The sequence below is a fragment of the Oratosquilla oratoria genome, chromosome 18 (assembly GCF_046742065.1).
Source record: "Oratosquilla oratoria isolate Oo_2021 chromosome 18, ASM4674206v1, whole genome shotgun sequence".
Classification (NCBI taxonomy): domain Eukaryota; kingdom Metazoa; phylum Arthropoda; class Malacostraca; order Stomatopoda; family Squillidae; genus Oratosquilla; species Oratosquilla oratoria.
In genome coordinates this window covers 59,642,461-59,662,023 of record NC_134794.1, presented here as the reverse complement: position 1 = coordinate 59,662,023, position 19,563 = coordinate 59,642,461, and the positions used below count along the sequence as shown (strand labels likewise).

The 19,563-nt window shown below is 37.2% G+C and overlaps 1 protein-coding gene across 5 annotated transcripts in view; it reads left to right on the top strand.

Moving 5' to 3' along the window:
- LOC143035289 (uncharacterized) overlaps positions 1-19,455 on the top strand; it is a 63,835-nt gene extending 44,380 nt beyond the window's left edge. For 2 of the 5 annotated variants that reach the window (XM_076202164.1, XM_076202163.1), the window contains 2 exons: positions 7,455-7,672; positions 7,981-8,854. In XM_076202164.1, coding sequence (XP_076058279.1) covers positions 7,455-7,672; positions 7,981-8,402 — 640 coding nt within the window. In that variant the 3' untranslated portion in view covers positions 8,403-8,854. Of the gene's footprint in view, positions 1-7,454; positions 7,673-7,980; positions 8,855-8,894; positions 8,960-11,482; positions 11,574-18,932 lie in introns of those variants that run through there. The other 3 variants (XR_012967310.1, XR_012967309.1, XM_076202165.1) reach the window with 3 other exon arrangements.
- The last annotated feature ends 108 nt before the right edge of the window (positions 19,456-19,563 follow it).

Here is a 19,563-nt window from a genome sequence, read left to right as displayed (position 1 = left end):
CAAAAGCAGGAAAGTTGGCAAATAGTGAAAACTATAAAAGTATATGGATAAAAAAAGAAATAAACAATGAGGAAAAGAGAGAGAAAACACTAAGAAGTAAAGCTAAAAAAAAAAAAAAAAAAATGGAAATCGAAAAGAAAAAGTTCTATTGGAGAGTACTAGATATTAGGTTGAGAAAATGGTATATTCAAGAAAAAGAAATGAAAGAAACAGAGAACAAGATAGAGAAGGAAAAAAATTAAAAGTGACTTGTACTAACATAGATGATTTGAACTCAGGATTAAATGAATTAAATTATGTGTCAGAAGAAAAACCAGATGTCATGGGAATTGTGGAGACAAAATTAAGGGGTCCACTACCACCAAATAGTGTTGGTCAAGGATTATATAATAACTGGATGAAAAATAGAGAAAAACTTGAATGTGATGAAGGTTACAGATGGAGAGAGCAGTGTGGAAATGATCATAATAAAAGTTGAAAATAGTGACATGAAAAATAGAAAGGTTGTGGTAATCTATGCGCCCCCCCTTTTTTTTTTTTTTTTTTTTTTGAAAGAACAATTATTTAAATATGTTAGAAGGATGGAGGAAACGTAGCACTTATGAAAGATTTTAACTGCAAAGAAATATGTTGGAAAGAGATGATAGTGAAAGGTGGAGAGGACCTTTGGTTGAATATATTACTTGACTATAGAACATACAATGACCCAATGGGTAAAAGAAAATACTAGATGTAGAAATAATGAAGAACCATTGAGACTAGATTTAATATTTACATCAGAGCCTGAAATTGTGGATAAAATGGAATACAAGACACCAGTTTGAAAGAGTGACCACATACAACTTCAGTTTGAATGAAAAGGGGAAATACATATGGAGAAAAATGAGTAGTACAGAAAAGGAAAATTGGTGTATAACAAAATGGACTTTGGGATTTTTTTTTTTTTTCTAAAAAAATGAGTTGGGAAAATTTTCTACAATAAAGAGACACAAGTGGAAGAGAAATGGATGATTTTGAAGGATTTTGTGCTTTATGCCCCCAAGTATTACAATTGTAGCATTCTATTCAAGCATCCCTTGAATTGCTTCTGACTCTATGTTCAGATCCTCTATTTCTATAATCACTTCTAGATATCCTAGTTTCTGTTGTCCCACTGTTATCACATATGGACTAATTGCTTTAGATTCACTATACCCTTGAAGAAGATAATCTACCTCCCCTAAATTCATAGTTGTCTTGAGATCTTTATACAGCTTTTCTGCCATTCATCTGAGCTATTTGTTAGCAAGGCAAATGTGATTAATTTGATTACCTGAGAAATTTTCATTTTATCACTAGATCTTTCTATCCAATCTGAATTTTTCAAGATAGAATTGATGTCCTTAGACCATCTGTCTAGTTTTGCTAAGTATTCTGTGTCTGATTCACTTGTTTATACTTTATCATTCTAACCAAAGACCTGATAGGATCCTGATCACACTTTGACATAAAATGTTTAATGAATGCCTTCTTATAAGCTTCATATTGGTTGATATCTTCCATTTGCTGGAAATTTATTATAAGCCTAGCTCTACCCTTCTCAGGATCTACATTCTCTTTTAAAATTTCTATTTTCCTTTTTTCATCTGTTATATTTTTGCTTACAATTAATGTATCAACCAAACTAAGAAACCTATTAACTCCCAAGGTGTTTTCATCACCTGTGAATTTGGGAATATTGACATTTGAGGTATGAACCTCGTGTCTTAATACATTAGTGTTAGTGGTCATACCTTCAGTGTTTTTAAAGTCAATTTGAATTGACTGCCTCCACATATGTCAACCTCATCATCCCTCATCAATCCTTTTTCACTGCCTCATAGTGGTTGCAGACTCATTAATTCACTGTAATAGTTGTAGCTCATCCCCTCGTTCCTCATAACTCAATGTACCTCATTCACTCGTAGTAGTTGTTTGTAGTGTTGTAGACCCCTTGCTCCTTGTCTTGCTATCCCTTGGAGTCAGCATATGCATGGTTGTGGTTGCGTTTGTGGTTGTGCACTGTAGGTTGGTGTACCCTTACACCTGTAGACTTATCTTGCATTCAGTCTTGTTGTTTGCTGCACTCACCAGTCTCTTTGGAGTGTTTTCTATTCACTCAGTTTGTCCTGTAGCTGCTGTCACTTTCTTATCCCCATGTGTGCCACCACTTTCAACCGTGCCACTTTCAGTTCCCGTCTCTCCATAATTATTGATTTAATTCAGTTTAACTGTTCCCTTCTATGATATATTTCTTCATTCACTTTCCTTTTATCATATCTTGCTTTAGAAAGTAATGTCTCTTGATGGAGTGAATTAAATGGAGGTATAGTTTTTCTTTTCTTCTCAAATATTATACACCAAGGGACTCCTGCCTAGGATCCCCAATCCACTCACTAAGTCACTTCTGCTCTGACGTCACTACCTTATCCATCCAGTGATCTTCAATGTTACAAATAAGTGCCTCCCCTAAGGGTGTGACTTTTCTCCCATGTACCAATAATTTTTTCTCCTCCCACCCTTCTCCAATCAGAAAGACTGTTACAACATCTTAAGCAATACCGCTTACACAAGCAATCTCATTATCAAAGGCAGAAATGGCTTAGTTTACATATTGTCACATTAGCATTAAAATCTGGACCCTAGCAATTGTTTATAAACTTTAGATGGTGAGTGAGATTATGCAACTCCTTTGCAGCTATTGTTTTCAAAACCTCCTACACATGAAATAAAATGCTCATCACTTACACTTCTATCTACCTACTTATCTACCTTTATTTACCAGCCTCATACAAACCTGGTCATGCACAGGAGGGGAGTCATATATGGAAACTGGCCTATCTGTTGCAGGAATAACAAAATTACAGAAAGTCACTACACAGCAACTAGGAGGTACATTAATGCCATGTGCTGTAAGAGCATCGATGCCCAAAAGGCAATCACACATAAAGGCAAGACCAGAGACAATGACAAAAGTGACATGGAAAACTATAGCATGTGAGGAAAACCTTTAGGGAATACAAACGGACCCAAGAATAGGCAAGGGAGCACCTTGTACAGAATATAACTATTACAAAAAGGAGATAAAGGGAGATTGTACAAATCCTGGAGAGCATAATAAACTTTTCTACTTATGAGACTACATTCTGCACCAGTATCTATAGTGACAGAAAGAGGTGTATTCTCTGTAAGAAATTGGAAGGTGAGTAACTGAGAAGACTCAGCAGCCACCAAGGGGATAATCTGTGACCTCACAGTACCCTCAAACTTTTGGGTTGTGAAACAAGTGCTTGTGAAAATGGGATGGAGATTGTCTAGGGTGAGAAGGTGCCTCAGCTCGAAGCTGCAAAATCTTGAAAAATCAATCAGTCAAGTGTTTACAATGACCATGGATATGACAGTAGTTAAGCTTGTCCTGTGGCTCTACTCTAGAGGGGTTATGTGTCACATTAGAAGTAACATCTGATACATTCCTATGGACAGGGGACTGTCTTGACTTATGTACATGACACTTACGACAAAAACAAAAATCACTCGAATGACCTGACTTGTTACAATAGGTACATGTGAGTACAGGAGGGGTAAATGTAGAGGAAAGGGAGCTGCATGTAGGAACTGAAGACTGGGGGTGGAGGAGGAGAACTAGGAACATTGGCTTGTTGCTGAGTACTGCTAATACACAAGGAACCAGAAGTTACTTCCCTAAGTTTACATGAAAGCTTAGTTACAAAAGACGGTAGAGTCTCATCTGTCTTATAGCTGAGAGAAGAGGCAGGTCTCCTTTCAAAAGGTGCTAAAAGAATGATGTATAAAAGAAACTCCAAAATAAGGTGGAACCTATCTAAAGAGATAGTGCCATGATCAACCCACTCTGAATGGGAGAGAGAATCTAAGGCTTCAACCATAATTTTGCTGGCCTGGGCCTTTGTACGCCTATAGTCAAGAGTGCCCAATTTCAATGTAAGAACATCAGCCAAATTAAAACACCATTGAAAAGAATTGCCTACAGGGGGATCAGAAAAAAATTAAGGAAATTAGACCGAAAGAGGTCGTAATTATACCCTAAAGACTTGAGGTCGAGGCAAGAAGACATCTCAGACGCCAGAGAATTAGGCACAACCTGTGACCTTACGAAAGAGAAATTCTCTGACCCCGCAGAAATATTAGTATTAACAATACAATCTTCACACTGGCAAAGAAAATCAATGGCTTTATACTGGGGATCACCAGAAATTTAATAACAGAAGGATCCTGATGTAACAGCATGAAAGTATGAGCCATTGTCTGAGGTGATGTTTGGGTATTAATAAAGGAGGGCAGCTTATGTTTAGTAGACATTGCTAAACAAGATCTTGGAATTTTGGTACCACTGCGACATTGAGAAAAACAGAAAAAATATACATATATTAAGAATTGGAACTGCTTTACAAAATCACACACTCCTTTACAGGAAAGATGAATCCATCTAGTCTGATGGTCATATAACAATGTCCAATACACAGGAAATACCTAAAAAAAAAAGATTGAACAATAACACCAGTTTTCTTACAAACAACCAAAGAAAATGTGACTGTCAAGAAATGACATCACAGAGGAAACAAACATGGCAGCCAAGACAACATGCCTGGCTATATACACAATACACAATAATGTTTAACAATTCAAAATAACCAGTCAGAGGCAAAGTATTGAAACCGGCAAATATGTTGGCCAATTCTTCATTCAATCTAGGCATGAACTGTAATCCGTCCTCATCCAGTCTCCAAATTAATTGCCATAAACACAACCATAGGGAAGCATTCCACCAATGCTGAAGACGATGACAATAAACAAAAGTTCAAACGAAGCCAGAACATGAAGAACCACGAGGCATTTGTCTCTCAATAAAATCACATGGGGGACCTTGCCAATACACTGTTCCTTAGCACCATCACTTATTAAAAGTTATTAAATCCTGTAACCCTAGAAACTAGAGAGGGAGACAGAAAAAAAAGCACAAATACAAACGCAATATGCTGGCCGGCTCTAAAGTTCACAACACTGCAAAGTTCAAAGTTGCATTAAGTATACTTTTGAATGTTCAAAACACAAAGTTAATGCAATAGCAGATGTTTTTAATGCACTGTCACCATATGTATAAGGGTGGCCAATGAAATACTGAATATGTATAACTTAATAATTGTAAAGCACTACATATACAAGTGTGCGGTCACTTGGGAGGCAGAACCAAGACTGCCTCTGATGCCAAGCCATGCCACCAAGCTCAGACTTGGTGGGAAAGTCACAGCACGGGAAAAACATACACAAATCATAACCAAATAATACAAAAACAAATAAAACATGATTATATAACATGTGACAAATATATAAGTGAGAAAACATGTATCTCCTGGTCTATTAATACATATGCACAATAATCACAAATGTACGGTGCTATACACGTACACCATAACAATGATCCTTGATGTCAGGGAATTGCATGGCCAGGATGGAATTGCAAACTGGATATTAAAAGAATGTAAAGATGAACTAATAGACAAAGTATATAAGGTAATAAGCTACTCACTCAAAGAACGAAAAATACCAGAATACTGGGAAAATGCCAATATCGTACCAATATATAAAGGAGGAAACAAGGAAAACCCAACAAATTACAGACCAGTCTCCCTTACTAGCACAGTAGCCAAAATTTGTGAAAAAGTTATCAAAAACAGGTGGACAAAACATCTGGAGGAGAACAGTATACTAAATCCAAGACAGTTTGGATTTAGACAGGGAAGATCATGTGCCACAAATTTGATCGGTTTCTATTCAGGACTAATAGACATAATACAAGAAAGGGATGGGTGGGCTGATTGTACTTTCCTAGATTTACAAAAAGCTTTTGATAAAGTACCAAACAAAAAATTATTAAGAAAACCGGAAACCATAGGAGGGATACAAGGTAAACTATTGACACCTGATAAACATGTCAATAAATTATTTGGAGAGACTTATAACTTATTGAGATCAATGAAAGTGGCCTTCGACTACATAGATGAGGAGATGGTAAAAAAAAGAATAGTTGTCACACTGATAAACTAGAATATGCTGCAACACTGTGGGCACCTAGTACAAAGAAGAACATAAGAAAATTAGAAAGAATCCAAAGAGCAGCAACAAAAATGTCACCTACACTGTCAAATCTGACATACGAACAAAGATTGGAGAAATTACATCTGTCAACACTGGAACGGAGAAGAGAAAGGCGATTTGTTGACCATTCTCAGAATTATGAAAGGGATGGAAATTCTTGATAGAGATGACTTATTAAAGTGGAACAGAAGAGAAACAAGAGGACATGAAAAGAAACTAAAGAAAGACAGCTACAGAAGAGACCTGAAAAAAATAGCTTCCCATACAGAGTGATTGATGTCTGGAACAAACTGAATGGAGAAACAGTGAATACCAGAACCATACACGATTTTAAGCATAAACTGGATGTGGAGAGATACGAAAATGGGTCACTACGAGTATAGCTCTCATCCCGTAAAATACAACTAGGTAAATATAATCTTCTCTTTGCATCCATCCCCAGATGCCTATTTCTCATGACACTTTTTTAAATCCCCCAAGATATTTACTTACTTCTCTCAGTCTATAGTTTACCTCTACTCACACCACTCCATTTCCTGCCACATGTATCCTCAAATACTTAAAACTGCCCACTTCCTGTAGTCTCTCTCATGTAAGACTTGCTTCACTCACTGCCACCCTCTCCCTTTGTACATCTCATCATCTTACATCTACCCACATTTACCTTTAACTTTCTCATATCGCATACCTTCTCAAACTTCATCACAAGTGCAATGTCATCTGCAAGTTCACTGGGTCACCTCCCACTTCTCTCCATTATCTTTAACCATCTCCAGTCTTCTGTCTGTTACCCTTGCATATACTTTTCATACCACCCCATCCATGTACACATTAAACAGCCATGGCAACATGACACAGCCCTGTAGCAGCCCCACCTTACCTCAGACCATTCACTCTCTCTATTTCTAACTTTAACTCAGGCTCTACTACTATTGACTGCCCTTAACAGCTTTCTCCCAGTCCCATATATCTACAATACCTCCCACAGTGCCTTCCAGTCTACCCAGTCATAAGCTTCATCCAAATCCATAAAGGCCAAAAAAAATCCTTAGCTTTTGTCAAGATTCTGCAGGTACCAGTGATAATAATTGTTTTCCTGAGTTTTAGATTAAAATTTTAACTATATATGTACATTTGTGATCTTAGTTATATATATTAGATGTTGGAAACCCAATATAAGAAATTGTGCCATTCTTTCAGGTTTCATTAATATTGAAATCAAAGGTTCACTATAATTCTTCAAAGCTGTATTATATACATTTGATATTAGAACCAAATAACTGTAGCCTTATCATTGACAGCATTGAAATGTTGAGTGATGAAGCCATAATGGGCCTCATGCTTGAGGAAGAGCTGATGGAAGCCAGCCAGTCAATCTGCACACCAGTAAACACCCCAGTCATTGAGAGCTGCAAACCATCATTACAGCCAACTGCTGCACACCAATCTTCATCAGCCATTGAGACAGCTACACATTCTCTCCTCAACCTTCGGATCAGTGGGCAGCCTTCGTGCCGGGGTTTGTGATGCTCATTTTTGCTTATTTTTGTAGATGCATCACAAGTTTTTTCTTTATATCTCAAGATTTAGAACTTATATACCATTGACTTGATTAGGACCAGTACTGGGAGGCTGCTTGTCGGCTGTACTAGATGGACTTTTGGAGAGAATCATCTTTTTTCTTTATGAAATATGTTAACTTAGATTAGTAGTTATTATTATCATTATTTTTATCTAAAAAATTTAATTCAGCCATATTGCCTGATTATATAAATGGTAAATTAGAAGTGCATAAGTCATGCTAAAAGTTACTTTTAAACTTTTCAGGATCCTCCGCATCATGTCTATCAGGCGTCAAGGATAGAGTTTTCTTGTGTAAAAAAGAAGATAATTGTGGTGATGATAGTGACTGTGAAGAAGAGAAATCAGATCTTAACAAAACTTGTTTGGCATTGGACCTTGACTCAAGTTCCCCTCTCTTTGAACGCAAGTTTGATCCCCCCAAGTCATTGACCTTATCAGCAGAAACTCCATCAGATCCTTCTTCACCAGAAGCCATCACTCCAGGTTATGCCCCCTTAAGAGACACTCCTAATTCACCAGATGACGATGATTTTGAATTTGATTCAGGAACTCCACTGTCGCCTGAAGGTAAACAACTTATTAGATTGAGCAGCCAGAGAGGGGACTACGAAGATCCAATATGCACCTCAACTCCCATGACAGATAAAGCTAAATTCATGAAATGATTATACATATAATTGTTTACTATGCTGTCAGTCATTACACTGTATGAAGCAAGTAATTCATGAACATCTTCAGACATAACAATCATAGGATGGGAGATTCTTAATATTTTATTTAAATTTTATCAATTTTGTGGTGCTACCACTAAACTACTATCTTTTTGTATAGTAATGGTAAGGGAAATTGTTCATGTTTATTCATGCTTGATGATAAATTTTTACTGTAAAAATCAGTGCTATTCTGTCCATTTGATTCAATGCAGTGATTTGAGTTTTTCAACATGAATATACACTGTTTTTGTGGGCCATTGCAAACACCGTAGTAATAAAATAATTGCCATCAGATACAAAAATCTCCTTTCCTAAATTCCAAATAAGTTTAGAGTCCACATATCATATAGTTATACTGTGGATTTTACTTTGAATTTTCAGTCGTATTATGCAATTCTTTTCAATTTTTGTTTTGTTTTTTTTTCCTTTTTTGCTTATATGTAGAAGTATGGAGGTTGTGACAAGAAGGCCAAAGTTTATGATATTCCACTTCAAAGAAAATCTTTAAGGTAAAGGAAATCTATTATGATCAAGTAATGTTGAATTGTTTGTGTACGTGTACTTAGAGTAATGACTGACTTCACCTTTGTAATGAATGCAGGTAATCAACAAACTTAGTTGCCTTCAATTGGAATGTTGTTGTTTCTGATTTTATAGATAATTTTTACAGAAACATTTTGTATCCGACTTGATGCTAGTAGCCTTGCATTTCATTGTACGCATTCCTATGTAGGTGTAATACATAACCAGTTTTATAAGTCTACTCTGGCTTTTCAAATGAAATGGTTTTTCCATGCAAAAGAAACATCTGAAGAACCTCATGTCAGTGATGCAATCTGGTGTTAGGATTTTGGTTGAAGTCTGCTTGGTGCTAATCTTGTTAAGAAATGAGGGTTTATCGTAACAGCATTTTGTAGCTAAATGTATGAATGTTAATTCTTTTTTTATTTACATGTCCAGTAGAAAACTTTATCATAATTTATTTATTTATTAATTTGCATATATATAGTTTATATTTATCTTATCCCCTAGACTAGATTAATTAATATTTTGGTGATTCCAAATACAGGAATGGCTTTTCCAAGTGGGAAATGGTAATTGTCTTAATCTGTTGCTCCTGTAGTAAACAAGTAAGAAACTTGAAATTGTACATATTGAATAGGGATTGGTTTTCTTTTGCTTTCCAGATTTGTAATAATAAATTTCACTCTGGAATTAAACAAATTAGCTTATATGGTTCTATACACATCCAGCAGGACCAATGATGGGTACCTGCCTGTGATGATCCTACAAGATGGACAGCAGAGCTGTCCATTTTCAAAACTCAACCCCCTCACCTCCATTAGGAGGTGCAGCTCTAACTGGCTGGCCCCAAGATCTATCTCTCTCTCTTTCTCAATCCTCACAGCATTTCTTGTATCTTTTTCACACATGAAGAACTGACAAACAGTGACTGCTCCCTTCCTTCTACTAATTTTAGCCAGTGAAAGAGAAACAGTCCCACACTAATACAATACAAACAACAGTCTAAAGTTTCTTCCCAGAGAGATCTGTTGGATGCCCCAAGGACTATTATTAGCCACTGTTGGGCTGCAGGTTTCCAGTCATTGAAACTTCAGGCAACAATTATTATCATGCATCCAGCATACAGAGATTTTCCTTCCTCAGGAAAGGATTGACATTTGCGGGGTCCTCCTTCTCTTACTCCCAAATGATTGTACCTTATTTGAAATTCATGTATGGGTCTAGCTTAGGTTAAATCATCCTCTAGGTTATTCCAGGAACTTATTCATCACCTCTCCAATCCCTGTTACGTATGATCCCAAGTACAGCTCTCTGCTTCCTTCAATTGTTTATCTTTGAAACTTTCCTCCATCACACCTTATACATCTCATCACCATTCTTTTGCCCATGTGCTCATTTCACATACCCTCCCAAAGGCTGCCACTAGTTAGGTAAATACTATTAGGTAAATATTTAAAAGACAGGAAAATCTTTGTGGGCTGTATGTGTTTGTAGTGATGTAAGCAAACTACCAAGTGTTTATTGCCCTTGCTTTAATTAAGGCTTGGTTATTGTTTGTTAGTACATTCTTGTTGCAGCTTTATATACTACTTTGTGAGTGAATATGGATTTAAAAGCTTAATTTATTGCGCTAGAACCAACAACAGGTACCTGCAAGAGTAGGTCCTGTGAAACACAGGTCCAAGAAATTCATCTATTTGCTGTATGTAGGAAGAACCCATCAACACCCTTGCCTTCAGCTGGAGATGCAAGTCAGTTTCTAGAGATGGCCCAGAATCTGTCTTTATCAGCTTTAACTGCTTTTCCTCCGTTTCACATAGGTGGAACTCACAGCCAATCGCTACTCTCCTCCTCCTAAGCTGGTGACACTAATACATCACATACAATAGCCTAACATTTCTTTGCAGAGAGATCTATGGGATGACCTGAGGACCAGTGACAGCAGTTGTGGGGCTGCGGGTTTTCAGTTACTAAAACTTGAGGCAGTATTTTTATTATTATTATTGTTATTGTTATTATTATTTAAATATTATTATTATTTCATTATTGTTATTATTATTATTATTATTATCATGATGATGACTGATGATGATGATGGGGGTGGTGAGGGAGTAAGTGTGAATGATATTTTGACACAGCCCGAAGGGATTTCTCCCCATCTTCTCTTTTTCTGCATGAGAGGACAGAAAGTGGGGACTCACCAGTTAGATGAAGCTGCCTTGCTGTGGATGTGCTGTGTCTTACTACATTGCTTCTGACCCAGGGCAGTGGGAAAGATGCAGCGATGACCTGTTATCTAGGAGGAGCCAAGATAAGAGGGAGGGAGGGTGGTGAATGGGAGTGGATATGGGGATGGAATGGGTGGAAGTGGATCTTATGCCTTTGTTTTCTGGCTACCTCCCTTGCAAGAGGGAAAAAGCTATTGGTATATCTATATATGATTATTATTATTATGATAATGGGGGGTGAGGGAGTATGTGTGAGAAATAAGTTAAAGTAGCCCGAAGGGGATGGAGAGCAGAGATCACCAATTTAATGAAGCAGCCTTGCTGTGCATGTGCTGTGTCTTGTGACACTGCTTCTGACCCAGACCAATGGGTAAGATGCAGGGATAAGCTGTCATCCAGGAGGTGCCGAGATAAGAGGGTGGAGGGGAGTGGTGTATGTTAGGGATGGAATGGGTGGGGGTAGTTTTTATGCTTTTGTTTTTTGGCTACCTCCCTTGTAAGGGGGAAAAAGCCTTTGGTACATATATGTATGTATTATAATAATAATAATAATAGAGTGAGAAACAAGGAGGTGAGGAGGAGAGCGGGGGGTGGAAAAGGAGTTGGGAGATAGGGTTGATGAAAGAGTATTGGGATGGTTTGGACACATGGAAATAATGAGTGAAGAAAGGTTAGTAAAAGAGGTGTGGAAGGCAAAGGTGGAAGGAGTGAACATGAGGGGATGACCAAGGATGAGATGGATGGATGGGGTAAAAGGGGTGTTGGGAAAGAGGAGGATGTCTCTTGAGGAAGGAAGGGAGAAAACAGAAGATAGGGGTGAGTGGAGAATGGTTATGTATGGATGATGCTGTGATGCATGGAAGGGAGTGGATGGGGGATGAGGGGATTAGAGAGTATGTATGAATAATATTTTAACACAGTCCGAAGGGATTTCTCCCCATCTTCTCTTTTTCTGCATGAGGGGACAGAGAGGGGGTGGCACAGATTAAATGAAGCAGCCTTGCTGTGGATATACTGTCTTGCTGCATTGCTTCTGACCCAGGCCAGTGGGCGAGACGTAGGGATGACCCATCATCCAGGAGGAGCCAAGAAAAGAGGGAAGGAAGGGTGGTGAATGGGATTGGAGTATGTGGGAATGAAATGAGTGGGAGTGAATTTATGCTTTGACTTTGGCTACCTCCCTTGTAAGAGGGATTATATTTGTATTGGTAGCATCCCTCTGTGAGGGTAGTGAGTGGAGAGAGTGAATTGTATGAGGTGAAGGTAGGGCTGCACCAACATTGTATAATGTCACCATGGTTGTTCAACATGTATATGAGTAGGGGTGGTGCAGGAGGTAAATGTGAGGTTCATAGGCAAGGGTTTGAAACCAGTGAGAGAGGAAGTGGGAGGTAAACCAGTTGTTTGTGGATGACCCTGCTGTTGTTTGCTGCATTGCCTCTGATGCAAGTAGTGGGCAGGGTACAGGGATGGCCCTTCGTCCACAAGAAACTATAAACATTGACTAGCAAATGCAACATGCTCACTGTTTGTTGTTTGAATTTCAACTTACAACACAAATTTGATTATCTTATAAATATATATATATATATATATATATATATATATATATATAATAACAATAACAAGATAAAAAATAAATAAATAAATAAAATAAGATTATTTGTTCGTATAGCACACCATACATAGAGACCACATTGTATTACATTGAAGTAAATACAATGAAGTAAGTACACAAATTACAAAGTAAATTCTACTTAATGGATCTCTAGATCCTATACTTCACCAGATTCTTCCAGAAATTAACTCAGCAGAGAAGGTACTCCCAAGACAAGCAAGAATTGCACTGAAATAGTATGATGCAGAATTGGCCTGGAAAGATACTCGATTCCCCTGACACAACCCCTACTTGGAGGACAAACCTCTTTCTACTAAACTATCTTGCACGCAGTCACTCCACCTACACAAAAGTTTTTCATCAAATGCTTTATGAGCTCAATTTGTAGCTATAGCTCACCCCTTGGGAGCTGCATATCTCCTGCAAAGAAGAACTATTGCAAAGGATTGATTGATAGGGTCATTATCCATTTCTATTTTATGCCTTCCATTCAGCCTTTGAATTTGTACTTAAATTACTGTGAAAACATGATTAAGTTCCTATATGTTGAATATTATCATAGTGCAGTGATTTTCACTCTCACCTTATACTGTGGAGGCACATTTTCATTTCCAATGGCTGCTAGTGATTGTAACTTGTTTTGGAAGTCTGTATATGTAGAGTTAAGGTGACAGCTTTACCCACAGTTAAGCACCTCACATAAGGTCCCCACTTCTTAGAATTCTTAAGTAAACACAGAAATAAGTTATCTTACTTTCCTTAATTAAGTGTAGTATATCTTAATCCTCATTTCCTTGGTTGGAGCATGCAGCTAATTACCATTGCTTCAGTGTATGAAACACTGCTTCATATAGTTCATTCTAAATTTATTTTTCTGAAGTTGGTATGGTTACAGTTATATATTTGCACTTATTTTGGTAATTTTGAAGCTTGTATATGCAAAGGAGTCAAGGCTTTAAAATAAAGGTTGTATTAGTAGAATTCTAGAAAAAACACTTTAACACTAATGATTACTTGTTTGTAAATTTGTTAATTTGTAGGCTATTTATGTTATTAGTCTGTCTTTTTTTGTAGATATCTTTCTTCAGTTTTATTAGTGACCCATTTTGTTTTCTCTTGAGTTGTGAAACTTCATCTAGGCAAGTATAAGTTTGTAGGTAGTATTTGTCCTTGTTTTGATAATACATAGGATATGCATATTCCATTGGATACATTTTGAAAAGCAAATCATTTACTTCCTTCCAATAGTAGAGGAAGGGTTCTTAAACAGGGATATCCATGGTACAGGAGGCAAAGGGTGGGGATATGGAACACTATCCCTGAATAATCAAAGAAAAGGAAAATTTGATTTGATTTGCACCATTAGCAGTATAGAGGAACCTTGATTCACAAATCCATTTCATTAAAAAAAAAAGTATATTGTGAACTCAATACCTATGAATGAAAGCATATTTTCCAGTAAAAAGTATTGTAAATCTAATTCATTCTTTGCCCCTCAAAAGTATATGCATGTGTATTGTATACAGAATATATTTTCACATATCTATCTATATAACAAGGACTTCTTCCCTTATATAAGGGAGGCAGCCACCTGCTCCCACCCATTCCACCCCTGTCCACCACCCTTGTTTCCCTCTCACCTTAGCTCCTCACTGGTGAAGGGTCATCCCTGTCTCCTGCCCACTCCTCAGTTAACCCCTTTGATACGATGACGCCTACGTAGGCGTCATGAAGAGCAAGTGGGTACGTGAGGATGCCGATGTCGGCGTCTTGATTATATATATTGTAGTTGTACCTGCGTGACCCCCATACTCTGTAAACTGGCTTCATCATATTTTCTATGGTTATCAAAATTCACGGGTGAAAGAGAACGACCAATACAGCGGTAACTTTATTTTTTATAATGCGAGTATTATGACGCAACATCGCATGTCTGGCAGCTAATGCTGCCCGCGAGATTTTGGCCTGTATTGATAGGGTTAAGAAGTAAAGCATTAAGGCACAGTACATCCACAGGAGGGCCACTTCACTTCACTTGGCAACCTTCCCTCCGCATCCCCTCATGCAGAAAACAAGGAAGATAGGGAGAAGTCTCTTTAGACTGCATCAAATTATCATCGATAGACAACCATTCTCCACTCTCCCCTATCCCTTGGTTTCTCTTTTCTCTGTTCAACAGACATTCCCCTCTTGCTCAGAGCCCCTTTCACTATATTCATCCATCTCATCCTTTGCCATCCTCTTAAATTCACTCCAACCACTTCTGATTTTCATGCTCTTGTTACTAATCTTTCATCATTCATTCTTTCTGTGTGCCCAAACCATCCCAATAATTTATCTTTCATTAGCCCTATCTACCAGCTCCCTGCCCACCCCTGCTTTCCTCCTTACCTCCTCATTTCTCACTCTATCTAATCTTGTAACCCCTACCATACTTCTCACATACTTCATCTCAAACAAATTTTAACTTCTCCTTTCTGCCTCTCTTAAACTGCAGGTCTCCACCCCATACAGTATTGTCAGCACAATCACCCCATCATGCAATGTTCTCTTTGCTTCCATTCCCAAAGGCCTATTTCTCATGACACTTTTCAGTCCCTTAAGACGTTTACTTGCTTCTCTCAATCCACAGTTTACCTCCACTTCCATTCCTCCATTTCCTGCCACATACAACCTCAAATACTTGAAACTATCCATTTCCTCCAGCCTCTCCTTTAAGACTTACTTCCGACTCTCTGCCACCCTCTTCCCTTGTACATCTCACATGCAGAAAACAATAAGATTTTTTTATAGAATAGAAATTAAACAGAATAAATGAGCAGTTAATTTCACTTTACTGTTATTGAGGATTCAATCAATCATTTGTTGCCTCAAGTTTCAATACTAGGAAAACCCACAGCCCCACAGTGGCTGGTAACAGTCCTTGGAACCTCCCACAGATCTCTCTGGGAAGAAATTTTGAAATGGTGTTGTATCAGTATGGGACGGTTTCTGTCACCTGCTTAAAGTGATAGAAAGAGGAGAACAGTGGTTGTCAGCTTTCCATGTGTGAAAAAGTGCAAGAAGGTGAAGCTGATAGAGAGAGAGCTTGGGCCCAGTCTAGAGACAGAGTGCCTGTCCAGTATCACCTGATAGAGGTGAGGGGGTTGATGGGTTTTGAAAATGGGCAGCTTTGCTGTCCATCTTGCAGACTACCACATAACATGCAGGTACATGTCATCAGTCCCTTATTGAGGGTTCTTCTTCTTATCAACAGTCACTGAATATTCTAATAAACGCTGTCACATGCTGTTACCATTTAAATATTGCCAGCGGCATACAGAATTACTGTGGTCAACTAAAGAAGCAAAAAAAACCCTGCTTGTGCAGTTTTTACTGACACTTAAAAGGATTATGTATTTGTCTCTTGGGGCCACAACCCTTGGTGGGTATTCATATTTCATTGGCAATAACCATCATATCATCTCTGTTTTCGAGGACAATATTACCGGTACAATGAATAGGCAGAGTCTTGAAGGTGATAAAGGAGAAATTTATAGAGGGTAGCAATGAATGGATAGTAGAAGTTAGATGTGAACAGCATTCTGATTTTGGGTAGATACCAGTTTCTAATTTAAAAGAATGCTATGTAATTCTGGTCCTTAGGGATGTCAGAGTCATTTATCATTCTTTTATGTTGGAAACTAGTCTCCATCTTGAGGGTAGCAAAGTACTTTGAGCTTGGAGTCTTTAGTAGGCAGCATTTTCACTGTGCAGCACCTTGGGTCACTCTCCTCCTTTGCCATACTGTAGGTCTACTGCTGCCAGATGCTTTCCATCAGCTGAACAGCCAGCCCCTTTCTCAAAACCTAAATCCTACATTAATAACATTCATATTTTACATATACATAACCTTCACTCCTCACCAAGAAACCTCCCAAGGAAAGCAAACAAATAATTGAAGATACTGTAAGTATGCTGAAAAATAATGATACCAGACCCAAGTCAAATGTTAAAAACAGACAAAATGTTGGGAATCAAAATGGAAATAAGAAAAATAATAATGAGAAAAAAAAAAAATAATGATAATAGCAATATATATATATATATACATGTATATGTGGAGGCATAGAAAAAATTGTAATGAAATCAGGAGGAGTTAATTAATATTTACAGATTGGAACAGTAGAAAAAGGAGCAACAAAATAGAATGGAGGCAAGTATGGTAAGAATCCTTGAAAAGATATAATCACTTGTCAGGGATTTGGTAGACAAAAATGAATGTATTTTATCATAGTAACAGGTGGGACATAGGCTTGCATTTTTTTCATGAGTAAGATGGGAGCACAATATGCAAACTGCTAGAGAAATTACATTATGATTATGAGAAATGACTCGAGCTCACCAGAGCTGTGGGTCTTCTACAAGAGAGATGTGGGGCAATAGAATTATCAACTGATACACAATTACAGCTCATTTAACACCATTCCCAGCTATTTCATCTCATATACGGTACATTTAGGCTCCATTAAATTGTCTCTGCCCCATACAGTGTTATGGGTAGTCATACCTTCATACAGTCTTCTCTTTGTGTCTGTCCTTGAATACCTATTTCTCGCATCACTTTTTATTACCCTCAAACATTGTACTTATTCCCCATAACCTATAGTTTACCTCCACCCCTACTCCTGCTATATGTGACTCTAAATATGTAAAGCTCTTCACTTCTTGCAACCTCTCTCCTTTAAAACTCACCTCCTACTTGCTGCCACCATCTCCCCTTGTACATCTCATCACCTTATTTTTGCCCAATCTGGCCAGGAATAGGTTTCTCAAGACCATAGGTCTCCTACAAAAGAGAGGAAGTTGATTGATTTAATAAGATTGATAATTCAACACTATGTTGAAAGGATTATGGTGAAATGTTGAGCAATCCACTGAGGTCTAGAATCATGAAAAGGCTAAGAACCCCTACTTGAGAACTAGATTGGCATTTTATTTCAGTAATGTAATTTTTGTAAATCAACTGATCTTGCTTCTTCAAAAATAAAAAATTGTAACAGCTGCTGCAGGAGTATTTTGATAACAGCTTAGATTAACATTCCAAATAATGGTATATGAAATTTATTTATTTATTTTTATTTTTACTTTTTTTTTTTTTTTTTTTAAGTTGAATTTCCTAAGTTACCCAAGTCAGGTCATTACAGTAATAGTCCACCAGTTTACCATCCATTTCAAAGCTTGACAAGCATCCATGGTGTATTTATTGTAGCCAAAATATACTCCTGTGAAAGATACAGAAAGAAGTGCTACAAATTAGCAAGGCTGAGTCTCAGACTTAGAAAAATAGCTAATAATGTTTTAAGCATTATTCCTTTGTGTATTGTAAAAGTATTATGAAACAGTACTGCTCATCTGACTTGCATTTACTGAAGTGCTGTGAAGCAGAACTACCTGGTTCATTGAATGTGTGAGAGGGATGTATAAAAGGATTGTGAAGCAGTTTTGCACATGTGAATATCTATTGTAAGTATTGTAAAGGAGTGCTGTTTTATGTGTTTCCTATGTTCAGACTTTTCTGTGTGGTATCACCTATTTATGAGCTGTCCATTTGAAAATTGTTAATATGTACAGTAGTAATATCCTTATCCTCATAGTGGTCAGGAGTTGCATAAAACCCTGCACAGACCATTTGTCCATGCCGTTATGGTTTTATGAGGGATGTGGTCAGAAGTGGCATAAAGTAACCAAAAGTATATCAGATTCTCAGAAAAAGAGTAGCACTTCATCGCACTGTAATTAACAGTGTCACAGTGTGAGATAACCTTGAAAGTGTTGTGCAAAACAGACAATATGTGGGAGTTGGCATTATCCCACTACTCTTAATTCTATTCAGCAGTTCTTCTGTAAGATCATTCATTGCCATAGTCCATTTTATAAGCTAAAAAGTATTGTTTCTCAAGAGGAAATAAAAATGTTATTCATAATTAGAGTAAATATATTTTAAATTGTTTTGTACAGCACACTTTTAGGTCATAGAACATTTACAGTGTTTATGAAAATAAGTTTATTAGTAAATTCACCACAGATTTTTTGTGTTCTAGATACTAATCTTGTTTTATAATGATACAGATTTGAAATGATTGCCTGAACAACTAGGGTAGAAAGCTGGAGTGATTTCTGAGGAGTTTGCAAGAGACTGCAGAAGCCCAATGCCATATTGTACATTGGCCTAATGCTAGTATTGTTATTTATGAACCACAAGGTTGTACCTGTGTGTTTTTTTTTTATGAATTTGATCATTTGAGCTTTGTAGGTGAGTCGTAATGATGAAAATCTGTCTGGTTGTGCATATTAATTTTTGTGAAAGCATTGTGTGAAATACAAAGGTTATATCAGCCAAAAGTGTTTCTATATAATTGTAATTCATTAAATTGGTATAGCAAGGGTAGGTAAGACTAGTGTCATAGAATAATTTGAAAATTTATATGGAGCCTTGTAATTCTAATGGATATAGCAAGTAAGATGGAATATGAGATATCATCTTGATGTGGTCTGAAGTCCTACCCAGCTAAAGCAAGCTGCCTAATAAATATAAAAGGAAGAAGTCTTTGGACTGAATACTATAAATTATAATGAAAGAGATATTGAGTACTATACTTTGTTTTATTTTTTACCTTTAATTTGAAGGACAGAGGTCATAACTAAAAGAAAGAAAAAAATAGTCAATATATACCTTTGCAGCAATACTCTTCACACATCC